The sequence below is a fragment of the Emydura macquarii genome, unplaced genomic scaffold (assembly GCF_026122565.2).
Source record: "Emydura macquarii macquarii isolate MOO-44397 ecotype Brisbane River unplaced genomic scaffold, CSIRO-AGI_Emac_v2 contig_3137, whole genome shotgun sequence".
NCBI lineage: Eukaryota > Metazoa > Chordata > Testudines > Chelidae > Emydura > Emydura macquarii.
The window spans coordinates 52,072-71,824 of NW_027133274.1; the positions used below are offsets into that span (position 1 = coordinate 52,072).

At 47.1% G+C, this 19,753-nt stretch overlaps 2 protein-coding genes and 1 pseudogene across 2 annotated transcripts; all 3 read right to left on the reverse strand.

Annotated features, from left to right (window-relative positions):
• Positions 1–1,239: 1,239 nt before the first annotated feature.
• LOC137142091 (olfactory receptor 10D3-like) lies at positions 1,240–2,129 on the reverse strand (annotated as a pseudogene).
• Positions 2,130–8,711: 6,582 nt separating this feature from the next.
• Positions 8,712–9,686, reverse strand: LOC137142092 (putative olfactory receptor 10D4). The gene has a single exon (XM_067531327.1). The coding sequence runs from the start codon at positions 9,684–9,686 to the stop codon at positions 8,712–8,714; it is 975 nt and encodes a 324-aa protein (XP_067387428.1).
• A 5,122-nt stretch (positions 9,687–14,808) lies between these two features.
• LOC137142094 (putative olfactory receptor 10D4) lies at positions 14,809–15,381 on the reverse strand. Its single transcript, XM_067531329.1, has one exon. The coding sequence runs from the start codon at positions 15,379–15,381 to the stop codon at positions 14,809–14,811; it is 573 nt and encodes a 190-aa protein (XP_067387430.1).
• Positions 15,382–19,753: the final 4,372 nt, after the last annotated feature.

The window sequence follows — 19,753 nt, forward strand, 5'->3', positions numbered from 1 at the left end:
GGACTGACCCTGCACAGTATTTGCCACCATGGAGCCAGAGCTCTAGGCATTGTTAGAGATACACATGGCGTTAAATAGGACAGGTCCCTGACTGCTGTGAATCTGCTCTACCTGCCCTGGAGTCCATGGACCAGATTCCCCAACTGGAGTGAACCAGCCGTAGCTCCGCTTGAGTCAGTGGTTCAGATGTCAAAGTGGCCATCTCTATATGCAGTGAGATTTCTATACATTTCTGGCCCAGTAGAATTACTTTCACTTTTTATTTGCCAGTCTCATAAATGGGTCCAGTCCACTCCACTCACTGGTTTGCAGGTTTATTTTTAATTTGCACGCCAAGAAGAAACACAAGCAACTTAGAGACAAGTTCCAATAAAAGAGCTGAGGATGAAAAACAAAAACATCCCTCATTTTAGTCCTAGGTTTAGGTTTTATACACATTGAATGGAGCTCAAAATTCAAATGCAACAGATGCAGAAGACACAATACCTATGTACAACAAGTCCAAAATACAGTGCCTGTGAGGAGTGTAGAGTTCTCACAGCCATTAAATCTCCTAGTAGCATGTTTTCTTCCTTTTTTATTTCTCTTTCTATCTCTCTGTCTGAGTAGAGGGTAACATTTACAAAACCACCCAAGTGACTGAGCAGAGTAAGCCCATTTTCAAAAGCCATTAAGAAGCCCAGTTCTCCCTGGGAGCTAGGTGTTTTTGAAAGATCCCACTGGGTGCCTAAATATCTCCTAAAAAGTGGCCTAAGCTCTAGATTTACAAAGAGGATGAGGTGCCTAGTGGGATGCACTAAGTAAGTCAGGTGCTGCTGACATTGGGTCCGTGCCAGCTGATGAAGGGAATTATTTTCTTCCTTTTTTTGAGTTTGCAGAAGATGCTGCCCTGGCTTCTGTAGATTTGTGCAATGAGGCTGAGATTTTCAAAGTCAACTAGAAGATTTGGTTCTCCAATTCCTGTTAATTTTAATGCAGACTGAGTGCGCCTATCCTTTAGGCAGCTTTGAAAATATCAGCCTGAAAGCATGTCCAAGACAGCTAGATGCTTTTAGGAGCACTTCTATGATTGGTAGAGCTCCAGATATACAGGTAGGGCTCTATGCGGAAGGAGAGAGACAGACTCTCACAGAAGCCACATAAGAGCCACGCGGATGAATTTGTAGACATATTTCAATGCTCACACACATGCTGCTTCTGCAGATGCAGCACATCAATGTGCAGTCATCTGACCCCCTCTCAGTTTCCGCAGAGCCCCTTGTTCCTCAGTGTGTAGATGACCGGGTTCAGCACGGGTGTGGCTACATAGCCGTAGAGATGCACAGCGGTCCCCAGCACTTTGCTCTGACGTGGCTGCATGTAGACCAGGATGCAGGGCCCAAAGAACAGTGTCACCACTGTCAGATGTGAGGCACAAGTGGAGGCTGCTTTGCGTCACACTTCAGCTGAGTTCATCTTCAGGATGGAGTAGACGATGCGGACGTAGGATATGAGGATGAGGAAGAAGCAGGTCATGGGCACCAGGCCAGTGTTGGTAAAGGTCACGGTCTCGATAACGTACGTGTCTGCACAGGCCAGCTTGGCCACGGAGAAGATGTCACAGAAGAAATAGTCTACCGTATTGGGCCCGCAGTAGGGCAGCGTGAAGGTCAGGCTGGTGAGAATGGTGGCGTGGAAGGAGCTGGTGACCCAGGTGCCGGCAGCCAGGATGGTGCACACCCTCCAGTTCATGATGATCAGGTAGCGCAGCGGGTGGCAGATGGCCACGTACCTGTCAAAGGCCATGATGGTGCAGAGCAGGCCCTCGGTGCTGCCTAGGAACTGGAAGATGAAGAGCTGGGACATGCACCCTCCCAGCGAGATGGTTCTACTCTTGGTCCAGAGACTGATCAGCAATTTAAGGGTGCTGATAGAGGCGAATCCAAGGTCCAGCACAGAGAGATTGCAGAGGAAGAAGTACATGGGGGTGTGCAGGCGGGAGTCAGCGAGGATGGCTGAAAAAAGAGCAGATTGCCCAGGAGGGTGCTGAGGTAGAAAGCTAAGAAGCTGATGAAAAGAATGGTCTCATGGACTTTGGTGTTGGGGATCCCTAACAGAATGAATTCCGACACCACAGTGCGATTCTCCATTTCCATGCGAGACGGGGTCATTCCTGGAAGCACAGAGAGAATGCAGCCAGATTAGCAATCTGCACACCACAATTTAATGTACAAGGGTAAACCTTTCTAAGCATCATAATTTAGGTGAAAGTGAGTGGAGAATCAGGACTCTAATATTTCATTGATTCTATTTCATGCTACTCAATTTAATTTTCCTTTCTTCTTTTCCATTCAACCATCTTCTATCTATTCAGTTCTTATTGATCATACCAGGAAGAAGTACATGGGGGTGTGCAGGTGGGAGTCACCAAGGATGGCTGATAAGATGAGCAGGTTGGAGTCAGGTCCTCACTGTATAGTGCAGAATGCAGAAGGAGGAAATGTCTGCCTTGAAGTTTTACCATCCAAAGACGAACAGACAAACGGGATGTCCTACTCTCTATTCCAGTTTCTTCTCTTCTCTCCTTTCGTTTTCTAATTTCTTCAATTCTATTCTATATGGACACTTACTACGGTGATAAAGATGGGTTATTTTAGAGCCTTCCATTGGTGGATGAGGGGATGTGACTAATATTTATCATATGTGGTTTGTTCTTTCTCTCACCCTCTCTGCACAGGGATTATTGGGTGTGCAGTGGAGTACTTTGTTTTGGCAGGGATTCATTTTTATCAATGTAGGTGCTGCTCTGTGTTTGTGTTAAAGGAGAGAGTGAGGATGCAACATACGAACAAATGAATCTGATGAAGAATTATCCCAGCTTTGTTACTGATATGAATTGTTTGGGTGTTTTATAGGAAAAAGGAAAAAAGAGGAATAACAACAGCTTGTTATTGGTTCAGCCATGATCAGCAGGCTGCGTTCTGTGAATATCACAACAGGAGATTTTTAAGGTCAGATTTGAAGGCCAAAAATGAAGTGTCTCTTTGCATTTTGTCAGGGAGTTTTCCCCGTCCATGAGAGGTGCTGTTGGAAGGGAGAAGCTGCCGTGTTGGGGTTATCACCTGCTGGCTACACTACACAGCTTACAACAGCATCGCTGTAGCACTGCTAGCACAGAGAGGCTAAGCCGGTGGGACAGAGCTCTACCACCATGTTAAATACTCCAGCCCCCGCGAGCAGTTTGGCTATGTCAGTGGGAGAAGCTCTCCACACCAGCTCTTAGGTGGGTGTAACTGGCTGCATTGGAAGAGGACGATCCAGCTGAATGGAATTTTCCTCTTGCCCCTGGCCGTGACTCCTGTGTAGAAGCGTCCAGATTTCTTACCCAAAACAGCACATCACACAGGAGAGGTGCTCGGTCTGTGCTTTTGTTATAGGTAGCCAGGGATGTCCACAGCCTATTGTCACAGGCTGCTGCAGAGCCCCAGAGCTTTTTCACAGCTTCCCACAGACTTTAGGCTGTCCATAGTCTTTAAATCACCCAAGGTCCCTTTGGGACCTGGTCTCTCAATCCCCTCCAGGCTCCTGGTCTGAGACCTCAGCAGAGTCACCAATTAACTGAGATTTTGCATCATTTTAGAGGACACTCATAAACCCCCAGGACCAGCTGCTCAGCTGGCATAAATAAAGGTAGCACTATTAACCCGAAAGGGCTGGATCCTCATTTCCACCAGGCTGCAGATTCTCCCCTCACTTGGAATGATCTGAATCCTGAGTAACTCCATTGGGTTCAATGGGGCTGATTCCCCTCTGTCACTCACCCTGGTGGTGTAAATCAGGACTAACTCCATTGGACTCAAAGGAGCTATGTAAATTTACACCAGCTGAGAATCTAACCCATAAATGATGAGGGGACATGGGATGTTAATTATCATCTAGTCTCTCCTGCTGTGTAACACAAGCCAGTGAATTCCACCCTGGAGTGTGAAATGGAAGTGAACTGGGCCAGGTGTTCAGCTAGTGGTCTCTGTCGCCAACAGAGCTTTCTCCTTGGTTTGTATTAGCCACTGCTCCTGTGCCCCCTTCTGTCTCTTTGGGCTCCTGGATGTATTCATGCAGTTGTGTGATTATTTGTGAGGGTGAAAGTCAGCGCTGTGCAGATGGACAGCGTAGGTCCCGTGCACCACTTGGGATCACCTTTTGATATCCAGTACAGAGTGGAAGTATTGTGGTCCCTAGCAACTACAGGAAGGTCATGGCCCCAATGTTCTGGGTGCTGCTCAGACACAGCGTGAGACAGTCACTGCCTTTCAGAGTTCACAAACATAGGAAGGGTTACCAGCCCATTTTGCAAGGGGGAACTGAGGCACAGAGAATTTGAGGGTGAGATTTTCAAAGGAGCCAGGCTCCCAAAACTCATTCTAGTGCAGTGGGCTTTGGGCTCCTAACTCCTATTGGCTTTCTTGAAAATCTCAGACTAATAGAATTGTCTGAGGTCACAAAATGAGTGTGTGGAAGAGCTGGGAATCTGACCCAGCGGTCCAGGATTCCAGTCTGAGCATTACCCCCAACACCATCCCTTCTCTTTCCACTGGGATGAACATCACTCTGCGTCTTGCTGTGTCCCAGGAATGTACTCTTACCCAGCCCTTTGCACAACCAGTGTTCGTGGTGGGAAAGGATCTTTAGAGAATTAAGGTTGATTTAACTTAACAAAGCTGCTCCTTCACTAGCCAGGTAAGGCTCATCTTGCACCTCTGCTGTGCCTCGATGCTAAAGGCTTAACACTGGTTAGCTACATCCCTGGCATAGCCTGTAACCTAAACCAGCCCACAGACCCCACACACAGAGGGTGTGACAGAGCCAGGGAAGCAGGGCTGTGTTAGGGGTTTGTCAGCACTGAGCTCATGGATCCGTTAGCTGCTGCCATAGCAGAGCAGTGTCAGTAAGGCCCTTTGCAATTCTTTTCATCACTGTCATTTCTTGCTGTTCCTGTGGTGGGCATCTTATTTGGGAGCCGGACTGAAGTGGCAGAAGGCAGAAGTGATAATTAGTCTCTGTAGACAGATTATCCCAGCTCAGTCATAACATACCATGACGTGCAGTTGCCTTTGGGGTTAATTAAAATGCAGGTGTTCTAATGAATGCCCAGGGGGCCCTTATCACTGTGCTGGGTAGCAGCTCCCAGGTTACTCTTGGCTGGCACCAGCTGAGTTCCATGTGTCATTGCCAGGAACAGCAGGGCCAGAGCTGCATTTTACTCTTTTTACTTGTATTCTCACTGCTCTTATCAGAGGCGGCTGGGACCTGCTGATGGTGGGCAGAGGGCACAGTTCAAAGGCAAACAACAGCTCTGCTCTCAGCTGCCCCTTCCTGCAGCTCCCACAGCAAAGTGTTTGCTTCTCCGTCTCCGTGGGGTCACACCTTGTAGCCTGCTCCAGGAGCCGCTGGACAGGGAGGGGGCCTGGCCAGCAAACCCTGGCAGAAATCTGCATGGTCACCTGACCCCTCCTCCCCCACCCTGTGTCACCTCTGATTCTTGTCATTGGTATTATGGTCAGACCTACAGACTGGAACACAGATGTGTGACCCTTTATGCTGGGTGTTGCATGGACACATAGTAAGAGACTGTCACTGTCTGAAATGGACACACATTTAATGGATGAGAGAGACAAAGGATTTAATGGTCCCTGTTTAACAGATGGGGAAACAGAAGCACAAAGTGATTCAGTGAGTTACTCAAGGTCAAATATGAAATCTTCCACAGAAGCTGAACTTGAACCCAAATCTCCTGTGTCCCACTCCTTTGTCCTAGCCACAAGATAATGTTTTGCAAATAATCCCATGGGCTCCCATGTAGGTGTGTTGAGCTGATACAGTTCTCAGTTACTAAACGATATAGCAACCTGCTCTCCCTCCTTCTCCCTCTACAGCCATCCAGTGCCCAGGGCCTGGAGGTCAATGCAGCTTTCCCATTGTCCATCAGAAGTTACAGCTGTTTTTAGAGTCAACGTCCACAGCTGTGCACCTCTCTTCCATTCCAAGTTCTCTTTGCTCAGTCGCCCTCTTCTGGGTTTGTGGCTGTTTGGAAATTGGTTTCCTGGGCAACGGCAAAGAAACAACAGAGAAAATTCAGGCTAAACCGCAGCAGTGCAAAGGGGAGCTGCAGTGCAGGGGGTGGTGCAGGCAACTCAGGAGGGGGCGCTCCTCCCTCAGTCAGGGCTGTTTTTAATGCTGGGATGTTGTGGTAGTGTGGACTGTCCTGCAGGGAAAAGGGCCAGTGGCATGGCTCACATTATCTGCCTCAATTCCTTTCCTTTTTTTACTTTAATTGTTTTTTTATTTATGGGCAAAAACCCACTTCATAAGAGCTGATGACAATTCACAAAAATATTATTTTTCTTTTGTAGAAGGCCATTAGAGGGTAATGGGCACTGCACCCACACCGGTGAGAGACAGACCCTGCCCCAAAGAGCTTACAAAAGAAATGGGTGGGAGAAAAGAATGATTTGAACCACAATGCCTCAGGTGGAGAACTGAGCCCCAGACAGATTGTCACTTGTCTAGCTCCTAATATCACACTTCCACTTTAGTTTGGAAATGTCAAAGGGGCCTGAAGGGAGCTAGTTTTCCAATTGCTGCAGATGTTTAACTTCCTTGGGCGCTTTGGAAATCACAACCTCAAAGCCCAACTCTTTTTCCTTTCATGTTTTTGCTGTTTTGTTCAATTTCACGTTTTATTTGCCTGTCTCATAAATGGGTCCAGTCCTCTCCACACACTGGTTTCCAGATTTATTTTTAATTTAAACACCAAGAAGAAGCACAGGCAACATAGAGACAAGTTCCAATAAAACAGCTCAGGGTGGGAAACAGGAAAAAACTCTCATTTGAGTCCCAGGTTTTGGTTTCATATACATGGAATGTTGCTCGAAATTCAAGTGCAACGGATGCAGAAAACACAATACATATGTAGCACAACCTCAAAACACAGTGCAGGTGATGAGTGTAGAGTTCTCACATCCATTAAACCTTCTATTAGCTTTTTTTCTTCCTTTTTTCTTTATCTTTCTAGCTCTGTCTGAGTACAGGGTAAAATATACAAACCTCCCTAAGTAACTTTGGAGAGTAAGTCTCATTTCCAAAAGCCATTAAGGAGCCGAGTTCTCACTGACATTCAGTGGGACATAGGCTCCCAACGGCCAGATTTTCAAAGGTGCAGATAGGCACATAGTGGGATTTTCAGATGGATCCTGGTGTTTAGGCCCCAATTTTTGTTACAGTTCAGGGCAACTGCACCCGCATTTTCCCTTAATGGTCCAGCAAGGGACAAGGCTGTCAGCTTCCAGCTCCTTAGCTGTTGCCTTTCTTGGGTGGAAACCCACATTTCTCTCCTTGCTGACTGGGGTCTTCACAGTAACACACACACAGCACAACTTTTAATACAATGGACCTCCAAGGTATTAAAGCTCATGCAGTAAAATGTATCCAGGAAATTGCTGTCTGTCCCCCTTTTAACAATCTGGCCCCAGACATCTCACTCTGGTTGATTTCAAGGCGGGTTAGGTGCCTACGTGCTTCTGAAAATCCTGCTAGGTGTCTAAATAACCTCTAGCCTAAAGTGTAGATTTACAAAGGGGTTTATGTGCCTAGTGGAATTTACTAAGGCTTTTAAATAGGTCAGGTGCTCAACTCCCATTGAAACTAAATGGTAGGTTGGTGGCTGACTCACTCAAGGTGCTTTTGAAAACTCTATTAGGTGATAAAATGCCTTTGAAATCTGGTCCTCAGAAGCCTCAATCCCAGGGACTTTCAGTGAGATTTAGGCCTGGTCTACACTTACCTTAAAATTTGGCGGCAGTCGACAGGAGTTACACAAGCTATGCAGAATAGATTGCGTAACGCCTGTCGACTTCTTAACTTCCTTTGTGCACGGCATCTTCACTGTGCCGCAGTACTTGAAGGGGTCGTTTTCACAAGTCGACTTCCACATCGATTGAGCGGGTCCTCACTGACAGCTCAATCGATCCGGGAAGATCGATCTGATGACGGCGAATGTGCAGCCGTTGGTGAAGACGTACCTTAGACTGCTAAATGCCTCCATCACTTCTGATGGGGCTGGATTGGTCCTGTTTTGAGCAGGGGGCTAGACTAGACGACCTCCTGAGGTCCCTTCCAACCGTGTTCTTCTATGATTCTATGAAAATGGGATTTAGGTTCCTAAATCACTGAGGTGATTTTGAAAAGTTTACCACAAATCCATTGAACTTCAGGACATGTTGAAAAACCCAGCTGTTCTTCCAGGATCATTAGGCAGCTCTCTAGCACAGCTTCCTGCTGACATGTGGTTTGTGCCAGATAATGAAGAGAATTGTTTTCTTCACTTTCCTGAGTTTTCAGAAGATGCTGCCCTGGCTTCTGTAGATTTGTGCAATGAGGCTGAGACTTTCAAAGTCAGCTATGAGATTTGGATCTCCAATTCCTATTAATTTTAATACAGACCGAGAGTGCCTATCCTTTAGGCAGATTTCAACATGTCAGCCTTAAAGCATGTCCAAGACAGCTAGATGCTTTTAGCAGCACTTTTATAATTTGTAGAGCTCCAGATAGATAGCTGGGACTGTATGGGGAAGGAGAGAGACAGACTCTCACGTAAGACACAAAAGAGCCATGCGGATGTATTTGTTGACATATTTCAATGCTCACCCACATGCTACTTCTGCAGATGCGGCATGTCAACATGCAGTCGTCTGACCTCTTCTCATTTTCCTCAGAGCCCCTTTCATGTCCTTGTTCCTCAGTGTGTAGATGACTGGGTTCAGCATGGGTGCTACCAGATCGGAAGGGATCTCCAGAGCGGTTGACACCACTTTGCTCAGCCGTAGCTGCATGTAGAACCCAATGCAGGGCCCAAAGAACAGCATCACCATTGTCAGATGTGAGGCGCAAGTGGAGGCTGCTTTGCGTCGCCCTTCGGCTGAGTTCATCTTCAGGATGGAGTAGACGATGCGGACGTAGGACATGAGTATGAGGAGGAAGCAGGTTGTGGGCACCAGGCCATTAGTGGAGGAGGACACGGTCTTGATAACATACGTGTCCGTGCAGGCCAGCATGGCCACAGGGAAGACGTCACAGAAGTAATGGTCCACCACATTGGGCCCGCAGTAGGGCAGCGTGAAGGTCAGGCTGGTGAGAATGGTGGCGTGAAAGGAGCTGGTGATCCAGGTGCCGGCAGCCAGGATGGCGCACACCCTCCAGTTCATGATGATCAGGTAGCGCAGCGGGTGGCAGATGGCCACATACCTGTCAAAGGCCATGACGGTGCAGAGCAGGCACTCCGTGCAGCCTAGGAACTGATAGAAGAAGACCTGGGACATGCACCCGCCCAGTGAGATGACCCTGCTCTGACCGCAGAGGTTGGCGAGCAGCCTGGGGGTGATGATGGAGGCTAAACCAAGGTCCAACACGGCGAGATTGCAGAGGAAGAAGTACATGGGGGTGTGCAGGCGGGAGTCACCATGGATGGCTGATAAGATGAGCAGGTTGCCCAGCAGGGTGCAGAGGTAGAAAGCTGAGAAGACGATGAAGAGGATGGTCTGAAGGCCGTCAGTGTTGGGTATTCCTGATAGGATGAAATGAGTCACCACAGTGCGGTTGACCAAGCCCACGTGGGAATCATTCCTGGGGTAGGGGAGAGAAATAATGCCCATGAGTTACAGAAACAAAAGGATATATCATCCTATCGCTGAAATGCTCACTCTTCCTTCCACTGCCGCCTCTTTACTGCATGTCACCCCACTACTCACTTTCACTCATAGTAGTTTATATTTACATCATTCTCATGCCTATTGGGATCAGGTCCTCACTCTGCAGTGCAGAACTCTGAAAGAGAAAATGTCTGCCTTAAAGATCTTACCATCCAAAGACGAACAGACAAAGGGGATGTCCTATTCTATTCTACTCGGTTCCAGTTTCATCTCTTCTCTCCTCTCCTGTTCTAATTTCTTCAACTCTATTCTATACAGGCTCCTGCCCCATCGTTATCTCCACAGCATCTTAGAGCCTTCCACTGGCGGATGAGGTGATGTGACCAATGTGTGTCATATGTGGTTTGTTCTTTCTCTCATCCTCTCTGCACAGGGATTACTGTGTGTGCAGTGGAGCAGTTTGTTTTAGCAGGGATTCATTTTTATCAATGTAGGTGCTGCTCTGTGTTTGTGTTAAAGGAGAGGGTGAGGGTGCAACATACGAACTAATAAATCTGGTGAGGAATTGTCCCAGCTTTGTTAATGACATGAATTTTTATGGGGGTTAGAAAAAAAGGGAAAAGGGAGGAAGAGGAATAGCGAGAGCTTGTTATCTGTTCAGCCATGATCAGCAGGCTGCGTTCTGTGAATATCACAATGGGATTTTTAAGGTCAGATTTGAAGGACAAAAATGAAGTGTCTATTTCCATTTTGTCAGGGAGCTTTCCCCATCCATGTGAGGTGCTGTTGGAAGGGAGAAGGGGCCGTGTTGGGTTTATCTCCTGCTGGCTACACTACACAGCTTACAGCAGCATTGCTGTAGCACTGCTAGTACACAGAGGCTAAGCCGATGGGACAGAGCTCTACCATCATGTTAAATACTCCAGCCCCCGCGAGCAGCAGTGGCTATGTCAGTGGGAGAAGCTCTCCCACCAACACAGAGTTCTCCACACCAGCGCTTAGGTCAATGTAACTTACGCTGGCTTATTTAGCCCCCTGAACATCGTAACATACACCAACCTAAGCTGTGGTGTGTACAAAGCCACACAGAGATTAACGGAGAGAGGGAGATAAATGATACACAGCCACAAGAGAGAGACAGGCAGACAGGTACTGCAGAGAGACGCACGGACAGATGGATGGACGGATTTTTCTGTAAAGAAATCATCTGTGTGACATCATCCTTGAGTGAGGCAGAGACTGACAGATTTCAAGACAGGAAGAGACTGAGGGACAGAGAAAATCTTTACCAGACCAGATGTCTTACACTGGCTGCATTGGGAGAGCACGATCCAGCTGAATGGAATTTTCCTCTTCCACCTGGCCGTCACCCCTGTGTAGAAGCGTCCAGATTTCTCATCCAAAACAGCACATCACACAGGAGAGGTGCCGGGTCTGTGCTTTTGTTATCCAGCCTGCAGACCTCATCGTCTCCGAAGGTAGCCAGGGATGTCCACAGCCTATCGCGACACGCTGCTGCAAAGCCCCAGAGTTTTTTCACAGCTTCCCACAACCTTTATGCTGTCCGTGGTCTTTAAATTACCCAAGATCCCTTTGGCACCTGGTCTCTCAATCCCCTCCAGGCTCCTGGTCTGAGACCTCAGCAGAGTCACCAATTAACTGAGATTTTGCATCATTTTAGAGAACACTCAGACCCCCAGGGACCAGCTGCTCAGCTGGCATAAATAAGTGTAGCACTAGTAAACTGAAAGGGCCGGATCCTCATTTCCACCAGACTGCAGACTCTCCTCTTACTCGGCATGATCTGAATCCTGAGTAACTCCATTGGGTTCAATGGGGCTGATTCCCCTCTGTCACTCACCCTGGTGGTGTAAATCAGGACTAACTCCATTGGACTCAAAGGAGCTATGTAAATTTACACCAGCTGAGAATCTAACCCATAAATGATGAGGGGACATGGGATGTTAATTATCATCTAGTCTCTCCTGCTGTGTAACACAAGCCAGTGAATTCCACCCTGGAGTGTGAAATGGAAGTGAACTGGGCCAGGTGTTCAGCTAGTGGTCTCTGTCGCCAACAGAGCTTTCTCCTTGGTTTGTATTAGCCACTGCTCCTGTGCCCCCTTCTGTCTCTTTGGGCTCCTGGATGTATTCATGCAGTTGTGTGATTATTTGTGAGGGTGAAAGTCAGCGCTGTGCAGATGGACAGCGTAGGTCCCGTGCACCACTTGGGATCACTTTTTGCTATCCAGTACAGAGTGGAAGTATTGTGGTCCCTAGCAACTACAGGAAGGTCATGGCCCCAATGTTCTGGGTGCTCTTCAGACACAACGTGAGACAGTCCCTGCCTTTCAGAGTTCACAAACATAGGAAGGGTTACCAGCCCATTTTGCAAGGGGGAACTGAGGCACAGAGAATTTGAGGGTGAGATTTTCAAAGGAGCCAGGCTCCCAAAACTCATTCTAGTGCAGTGGGCTTTGGGCTCCTAACTCCTATTGGCTTTCTTGAAAATCTCAGACTGATTGAATTGTCTGAGGTCACAAAAGGAGTGTGTGGAAGAGCCGGGAATCTGACCCAGCAGTCTAGGATTCCAGTTTGAGCATTACCCCCAACACCATCCCTTCTCTTTCCACTGGGATGAACATCACTCTGTGTCTTGCTGGGTCCCAGCATGTTCTCTTACACACCCCTTTGCACAACCAGTGTTCGTGGGGAAAGGATCTTTAGAGAATTAAGGTTGATTTAACTTAACAAAGCTGCTCCTTCACTGGCCAGGTGAGGCTCGTCTTGCACCTCTGCTGTGCCTCGATGCTAAAGGCTTAACACTGGTTAGCTACATCGCTGGCATAGCCTGTAACCTAAACCAGCCCACAGACCCCACACACAGAGGGTGTGACAGAGCCAGGGAAGCAGGGCTGTGTTAGGGGTTTGTCAGCACTGAGCTCATGGATCCGTTTGCTGCTGCCATAGCAGAGCACTGTCAGTAAGGCCCTTTGCAATTCTTTTCATCACTGTCATTTCTTGCTGTTCCTGTGGTGGGCATCTTATTTGGGAGCCGGACTGAAGTGGCAGAAGGCAGAAGTTATAATTAGTCTCTGTAGACAGATTATCCCAGCTCAGTCATAACATACCATGACGTGGAATGGCCTTTGGGGTTAATTAAAATGCAGGTGTTCTAATGAATGCCCAGGGGGGCCCTTATCACTGTGCTGGGTAGCAGCTCCCAGGTTTCTCTTGGCTGGCACCAGCTGAGTTCCATGTGCCATTGCCATGAACAGCAGGGCTGGAGCTGCATTTTATTCTTTTTACTTGTATTCTCACTGCTCTCATCAGAGGCGGCTGGGACCTGCTGTTTGTGGGCAGAGGACATGCTTCAAAAGCAAGCACACGCTCTGCTCTGAGCTGACCCTCCCTGCAGCTTCCACAGCAAAGTGTTTGCTTCTCCATCTCCCCACGGCCTCACCTTGCAGCCTGCTCCAGGAGCCGCTGGCCAGGGAGGGGGCCTGGCCAGCAAACACTGGCAGAAATCTGCACGCACGTGACACCTCCTGCACCCACCCTGTGTCGCCTCTGATTCTTATCATTGGTATTTTGGTAGGACCTACAGGAACTCAGATGTGGGCCCCTTTCTGCTGGGTGTTGCGCGAACACATAGTAAGAGGCTGTCACTGTCTGAAATGGACACACATTTAATGGATGAGAGAAACAAAGGATTTAATGATCCCCGTTTAACAGATGGGGAAACTGAGGCACAAAGCAATTCAGTGAGTTACTCAAGATCAAATAGGGAATCTTCCACAGAACCTGTACTTGAACCCAGATCTCCTGTGTCCCACTCCTTTGTCTTAGCCAAAAGATAATGCTTTGTAAATAATCCCATGGGCTCTTTAAATGTAGGTGTGTTGAGCTGATACAGTTCTCAGTTACTAAACACTATAGCAAGCTGCTCTCCCTCCTTCTCCCTCTGCAGCCATCCAGTGCCCAGGACCTGTAGGTCAATGGAGCTTTCCCATTGTCCATCAGAAGTTACAGCCGCTTTCAGAGTCAATGTCCACAGCTGTGCACTTCTCTTCCACTCCAAGTTCTCTTTGCTCAGTCGTCCTCTTCCGGGTTTGTGACTCTTTGGAAATTGGTGTCCTGGACAACGGCAAAGAAACAACAGAGAAAATTCAGCTTGAGTCTTGGCCATGCAAAGGGGTGCTGCAGTGCAGGGGGTTGTGTAGGCAACTCAGGAGGGGCGCTCCTCCCTCAGTCAGGGCTGTTTTCAATGCTGGAATGCTGTGATAGTGTGGACTGTCCTGCAGGGAAAAGGACACTTGATTACCACCTATAAGTATCTACATGGGGAACAAATACTTAATAATGGGCTCTTCAGCCTACCAGAGAATGGTCTAACATGATCCAATAGCTGGAAGTTGAAGGTAGACAAATTCAGACTGGATATACTGCATACATTTTCAATAAAGAGAGTAATTTGATCCTTGGTAAATTGTTCGAATGGTTTAATAGAGTCTCCATCGAGGACAATTTTAATATCAAGATTGATGTTTTTCTAAAAGACATGTTCTAGGGGACACTGTTGGAAGACCAGATACTGGGCTAGATGGACCGTTAGTCTGACCCAGATGATCACAGCCCTATAATCTATTAATCTAACTGTAACCCTGGAGTAACTCCACTGCCCTCCTTTCTATTTCTAACCTAACCCTGGCATAAATCCGTTGACTTCCTGACCACGTCTATTGGAAGACTTTCCATTTCAGCTAGCAATTTTTGCAGGACTGGGATTAGCCCCCTTTCATTTTCCTGAATGCTGCCTTGATTTCCTTATTCCTCAGCGTGTAGATGACCGGATTCAGCATCGGGGTGACCACATTACAAAAGATCTGAGTGGTGGTAGCCAGCACATTGCTCAGGGAAAGCTGGGTGTAGAGGAGGGCACAGGGCCTGAAGAAGAAGCATACCACTGTCAGGTGCGATGCACAAGAGGAAACCGCTTTCTGACGGTGCTCAGCACTGCACATTCTCACCCCGGAGGCAGCAATCCCGATGTAGGACATGAGGATGAAGAGGAAGCAGGTCATGGGCACCATGCCAATATTGGTGAAGCTCACGGTCTCGATGACCTACGTGTCCGCACAGGCCAGCTTCATCACGGGGAAGATGTCACAGAAGAAATTGTCCACCACATTGGGCCCGCAGTAGGGCAGCATGAAGGTCAGGCTGGTGAGAATGGTGGCATGAAGGTAGCTGGTGACCCAGGTGCCGGCAGCCAGGATGGCACACACCCTCCAGTTCATGATGATCAGGTAGCGCAGTGGGTGGCAGATGGCCACGTACTTGTCAAAGGCCATGGCGGTGTACAGCAGGCCCTCGGTGCAGCCTAGGAAGTGGTAGAAGACGACCTGGGACATGTACCCTCCCAGCGAGATGGTTCTACTCTTGGCCCAGAGACTGACCAGCAATTTAGGGGTGATGATGGAGGCGAATCCAAGGTCCACCATGAAGAGATTGCAGAGGAAGATGTACATGGGAATGTGCAGGCAGGAGTCAGCGAGGATGGCTGATGAGATGAGCAAGTTGCCCGGCAGGGTGCAGATGTAGAAAGCTAAGAAGCTGATGAAGAGGATGGTCTTCTGACCATTGGTATTGGGGAACCCTAAGAGAATGAATTCTGACATCACAGTGCGATTCTCCATTTCCATGCGAGACGGGATCATTCCTGGAGGTATAGAGAGAATGCAGCCAGATTAGCAATCTCAATAAATCATGATTTGTTTATTCCTCTGTACCCCACAAGTTTTCCTCTCAAAGGGTAAACCTTTCTAACCCGCATACGTTTGGTGGAAGTGAGCGGAGAATCAGGACACATATTTGGTCGATTCTACTCAATTCTGTTTTCCTTTCTTCTTTTCTGTTCAACTATCTTCTATTCTATTCAGTTCTTATAGCTCATCCATCATCATGGTATCAGAGAGCCAAAGAAAAATTAATAAAAGGAAACAAATTATCATGAATTGGAACATGAATTTAGCTGACTCCTAAGTACCTTTCCAGAGAGAGTGCAAGACTGAAAAAACCTCCAAAATACTTCAGTATGATCATGCAAAATTCTCCTCTTTGTGTGGAGAGAGAGAGAGAGAATTTCATAGAGTTTAAGGCCCTAAGGGTCTATTAGCTAATTTAGTCTGACCTCCTGTACATCACAGGCCATTAAATATACCCCACACTGAGGACAACAATTTCACTTAAACCAAAGCACTTCTTCAGACGTCTGAAGACTAAACAGTTGTGACTCAGGCAGAGAACAGGAGAGGCCCAGGCATCACCAATGCCTGACACAGTGAGATATACTTGGCTGATCCTAGCAGGTAACACAACCCCCCCATGCTGCAGAAGAAGGTGGAAAAAAACCCCAGGGTCCCTGCAAATCTAACCTGGTGGAAAATTTCTTACTGACTCCCAAATCTGGTGATCAGTTTGACCGGGAGCATGTGAGCAAGTACCAACCAGTCAAGCATCTAAGACTGAGAATGTTCTGTACCAGCTCAAGCTCCAGTCTACCCAAGCTGCTACATAGATTTGGGGGGGAAGAGAGAGAGAGAGAATGGGAGAAAGAAATGGAGAAAGGGAGCGTCAAAGAGACAGAGCGAAGGGGAGGAAATAGACTAGAAGGCTACTCCAGAACCTTACACTCAGTGCCTTAGCCAAGAGTCACACAGTCACCGTGCAGTGGAAGTCTTTAGCTCTTTCTCCCCAGTTTGCTCCACCCAGTTTACAGACATTGAAGCAGATCCTACATACCCAAAGAGGCTGAGATCTGTTCATTATTCTGACTTGGAGGAGATGCTCTCTCTTAGGCTACATCTACACTGTAGCACTAATTCAATTAGCTTAATTCAAATTACAGAAAGTGATTTATAGAAAGTGCTGCAGACTGTCCACACTACCGTGTTTGTGCTGGTTTCTTGCATCTACACTGGCCAGCCTTAATTCGAATTAGAAAGCAGTGGAATGTGGGAAGCTATCCCACAGTGCACCTAACCATAGAGGCTGTTGTGACGAGTGTCATCATCCCAGGATGCAGCGCTGCTTCCCCCCCCCCCCCCGGTCTTCCCCCACCCCCAAACAAACAGGAAAAGGAATTTCCTGAGTTTTTTTTACTCCCCCGATCACCATTGCTGCAGCACATGGAGCTAGCTGTACTATGTTCTCAATTTGACCGTGACAAATACATCGCAGCTTATTCTGGATTACTTTAGAACTGTATGCTGTTTGCCTTTTATGCTCCCCCCACCACCTCCTGTATATTGCTTGCCTTTGATTTTGATTCTACAGATGTCTGTAGAATGTAAGACAAATAACAATGGAGTCAGTTGGACCATCTGTTTTATTTCTGTGGTCTTTATACTTTTCTGGGGTTGAGTTACTATACATTGACAACAACGGTTGAATAACATGAACAGTACATATATTCCTATTATTATTCCAAGGAACAACAGTAACCACTGAACAATTTTGGAGCCTAGATTTCCTAACAAATCTCCAAACCAGCTCCAAAGACTCCAGTTTACAGTCTGGTGTAATTTGGCAGTGGCATCTTGTATCTTTGTCAAGGCATTATAAATTCCTTCTTCATTATCAGGGACATAGGTACATCATTCTTTTCCAACTAAGGCACATACCCCTCCCTTTGCTGCCAACACCATGTCTAGAGCCATTCTATTTTGTAAGACCATTTGCCTTATTTCTGAAACTTCAGTGGTGATGAATTTAAAAGCTTCAGTGGTTCCATTTGCTACCTCCTCTAATACTAATGCCACTCGTCTAAGTTCTTTTACGGTTCATCCTACTCCATAGCTAGGGAAGGTTATGGCAAAGAATCTATCAGTCTCAGCTATTTCTCTTTTAGACCAGTGAGAGTTTGGTGATTTAACAAGGTCTCCTTGAACATGCCTTATGGCCGGATTTAAATATGCCTTTTAACATCTACCGGCCAATCCCCATGGCCAATATTTACAAGCCCAAGTGCCACATACCCAATACTGTCCTAGCATAGGATTTTGAGTATAACAATCACTTGGGGTTGTACTCCCTATGGTCGTCTCACATTGATGGTCTGGTACCTCTCCTCAGGTTTTAGCTGTTGGATTCGTTCCGACTATAGCTCCACACACATAACACAGAGGAACCGAGTTGTTAGGGTTTACTACTCCAATAAATTCAGTTATATTTCATTTTACGGAATTCCAAGTCGCATTCCAATTGTGAGGGCTTTGATCAAACGCCTCGTTTGGTGTCTCTAGGGGAACTGGTACAGGGATCATAGGAATTTCTCCTTGAGCATGAATGGGAAGATTGGCAAAACCCAACAATTTGAAACATTAACATCTTTGGTATATTGAATTATTGTAGATAGGAAAATATTTCCTTTAACAAAGACTGTGAGGCTAAGGGTCCATATAAGAAAGTGTTGCATTTTGTACCGCTTATACTGTAGCAGTGAGATATTGGAGACCATAGACACCCTGGCTTTCGCCTCCTGGTGAGTTCACCAACGCGTCCCACTATTATGGTGCCGTACTATTTTCCAACTCACCCTTGCCTGATACAAATGTTGGCCTAAAGTCTTAAAACTTTGGTTCCACTTTACAATAAGCGTTAACACAATCAACACCATTAAGCAAAAAGCAATTTGTCCTTGTCTCGCCTCTAAGTCCCAATAGTTGTCAAGAATAGTCCATGGATTTGTAGAGTTTTCAGGGGAAGGATTGTTGTAGATCATTGGATTGCGGTTAAGTTCTGCTTCTCAAATTACATGGGTGAGGTTGTAGCATGCCTTTTTCCCTCTGACATGGCAAATCCTCTTCCTGTGCAGGGGAGAGGTTACGAGCACTTACACCCTGCTCCTCTGACCTTATTTTTTCAGGTGCAGAGGTCCTTTTACAGTGTGAGGCATGTAACCAGGTCTGGTAGCCTTGGTACTTTACAGCAGTGTTAGTGGTGAGGAGTACCTGGAATGGACCCTTCCAATGTGGTTCCAGGGCTGACTTTCTCTGGTGGACTTTTACGTAGACCCAATCTCCAGGTTGGAGGGAGGGGCAGGGTTCCGTTGCAGGTGTTGGGAGGACTTCTTGAACCTGTGAGTGGATAGACTTGATATATTGTATTAACATTTTACAATAGTCCAGTATCACATCATCTGTTAACTGTAAGTGAAATTCTTGCGGGTTTGGCGGAGGGGTGTGTGGCAGTCTCATAGGTCTGGCCATAAGGATCTCATGTGCAGAGAGTCCAGGCTTCCGGTTGGCAGTGTTTCTAATATACATGAAGCTATGGATAGGGCATCTGGCCCCTTCAGGCTAGTTTCTGCACATATTTTAGCTAATCTAGTTTTCAGATCTGAATTTTTTCTTTCCACAGCTCCGCTAGACGGGGGTGGTATGCACAGTGCAGGTGTTGTTGAATTGCTAAGGCTTTACACAAGTTCGGAATGACCTGTCCTGTGAAGTGGGTTCCTCTGGCACTGTCCAAAGTGAGGGGCAACCCAAACCTAGGTATGAATTCTCTCAACAGTTTCTTGGCGACGGTTACTGCATCCACTCGCTTACAAGGATATGCTTCTACCCATCCTGAAAACATATCAACTATGACTAACACATATTCAAAGTTACAACATTTAGGCATTTGGATTAAATCCATTTGTAAGTTCACAAAAGGTCTCCACGGAGGAGGGTGTGCTGGGGGTTTGATCTTTTCTTTCTGGCCTATGTTATGGGCCAGACAGATAGGACAGGTTTTGCAGTGCTGTTGCACTATGGAAGAAAACAGTGGGGCAAACCAATCGCGCTGTACTGTAGCAATCATTTCCCCTTTCTTTGTGTGAGCCACTGAGTGGGTAACACGGGCGAGGTAGGATAAAAGGGCCTTGGGTGCTACCAGGCGGCCATCTGGGGAGCACCACAAGGTATCCAGGTGGAATTGGCACCCTGTTCTGGAGCCTGATCTTGTAGTTCTGTTAACTTAGCAAGGCTTGCCAGGGGTGACTGGTCTGATGAAAGGAAAAGGTTA

Excerpts from the sequence above, each read along its gene's own strand:
- LOC137142092 (XM_067531327.1), bottom strand. The coding sequence starts at position 9,686 with ATGGGCATTATTTCTCTCCCCTACCCCAGGAATGATTCCCACGTGGGC.
- LOC137142094 (XM_067531329.1), bottom strand. The coding sequence starts at position 15,381 with ATGGAGAATCGCACTGTGATGTCAGAATTCATTCTCTTAGGGTTCCCC.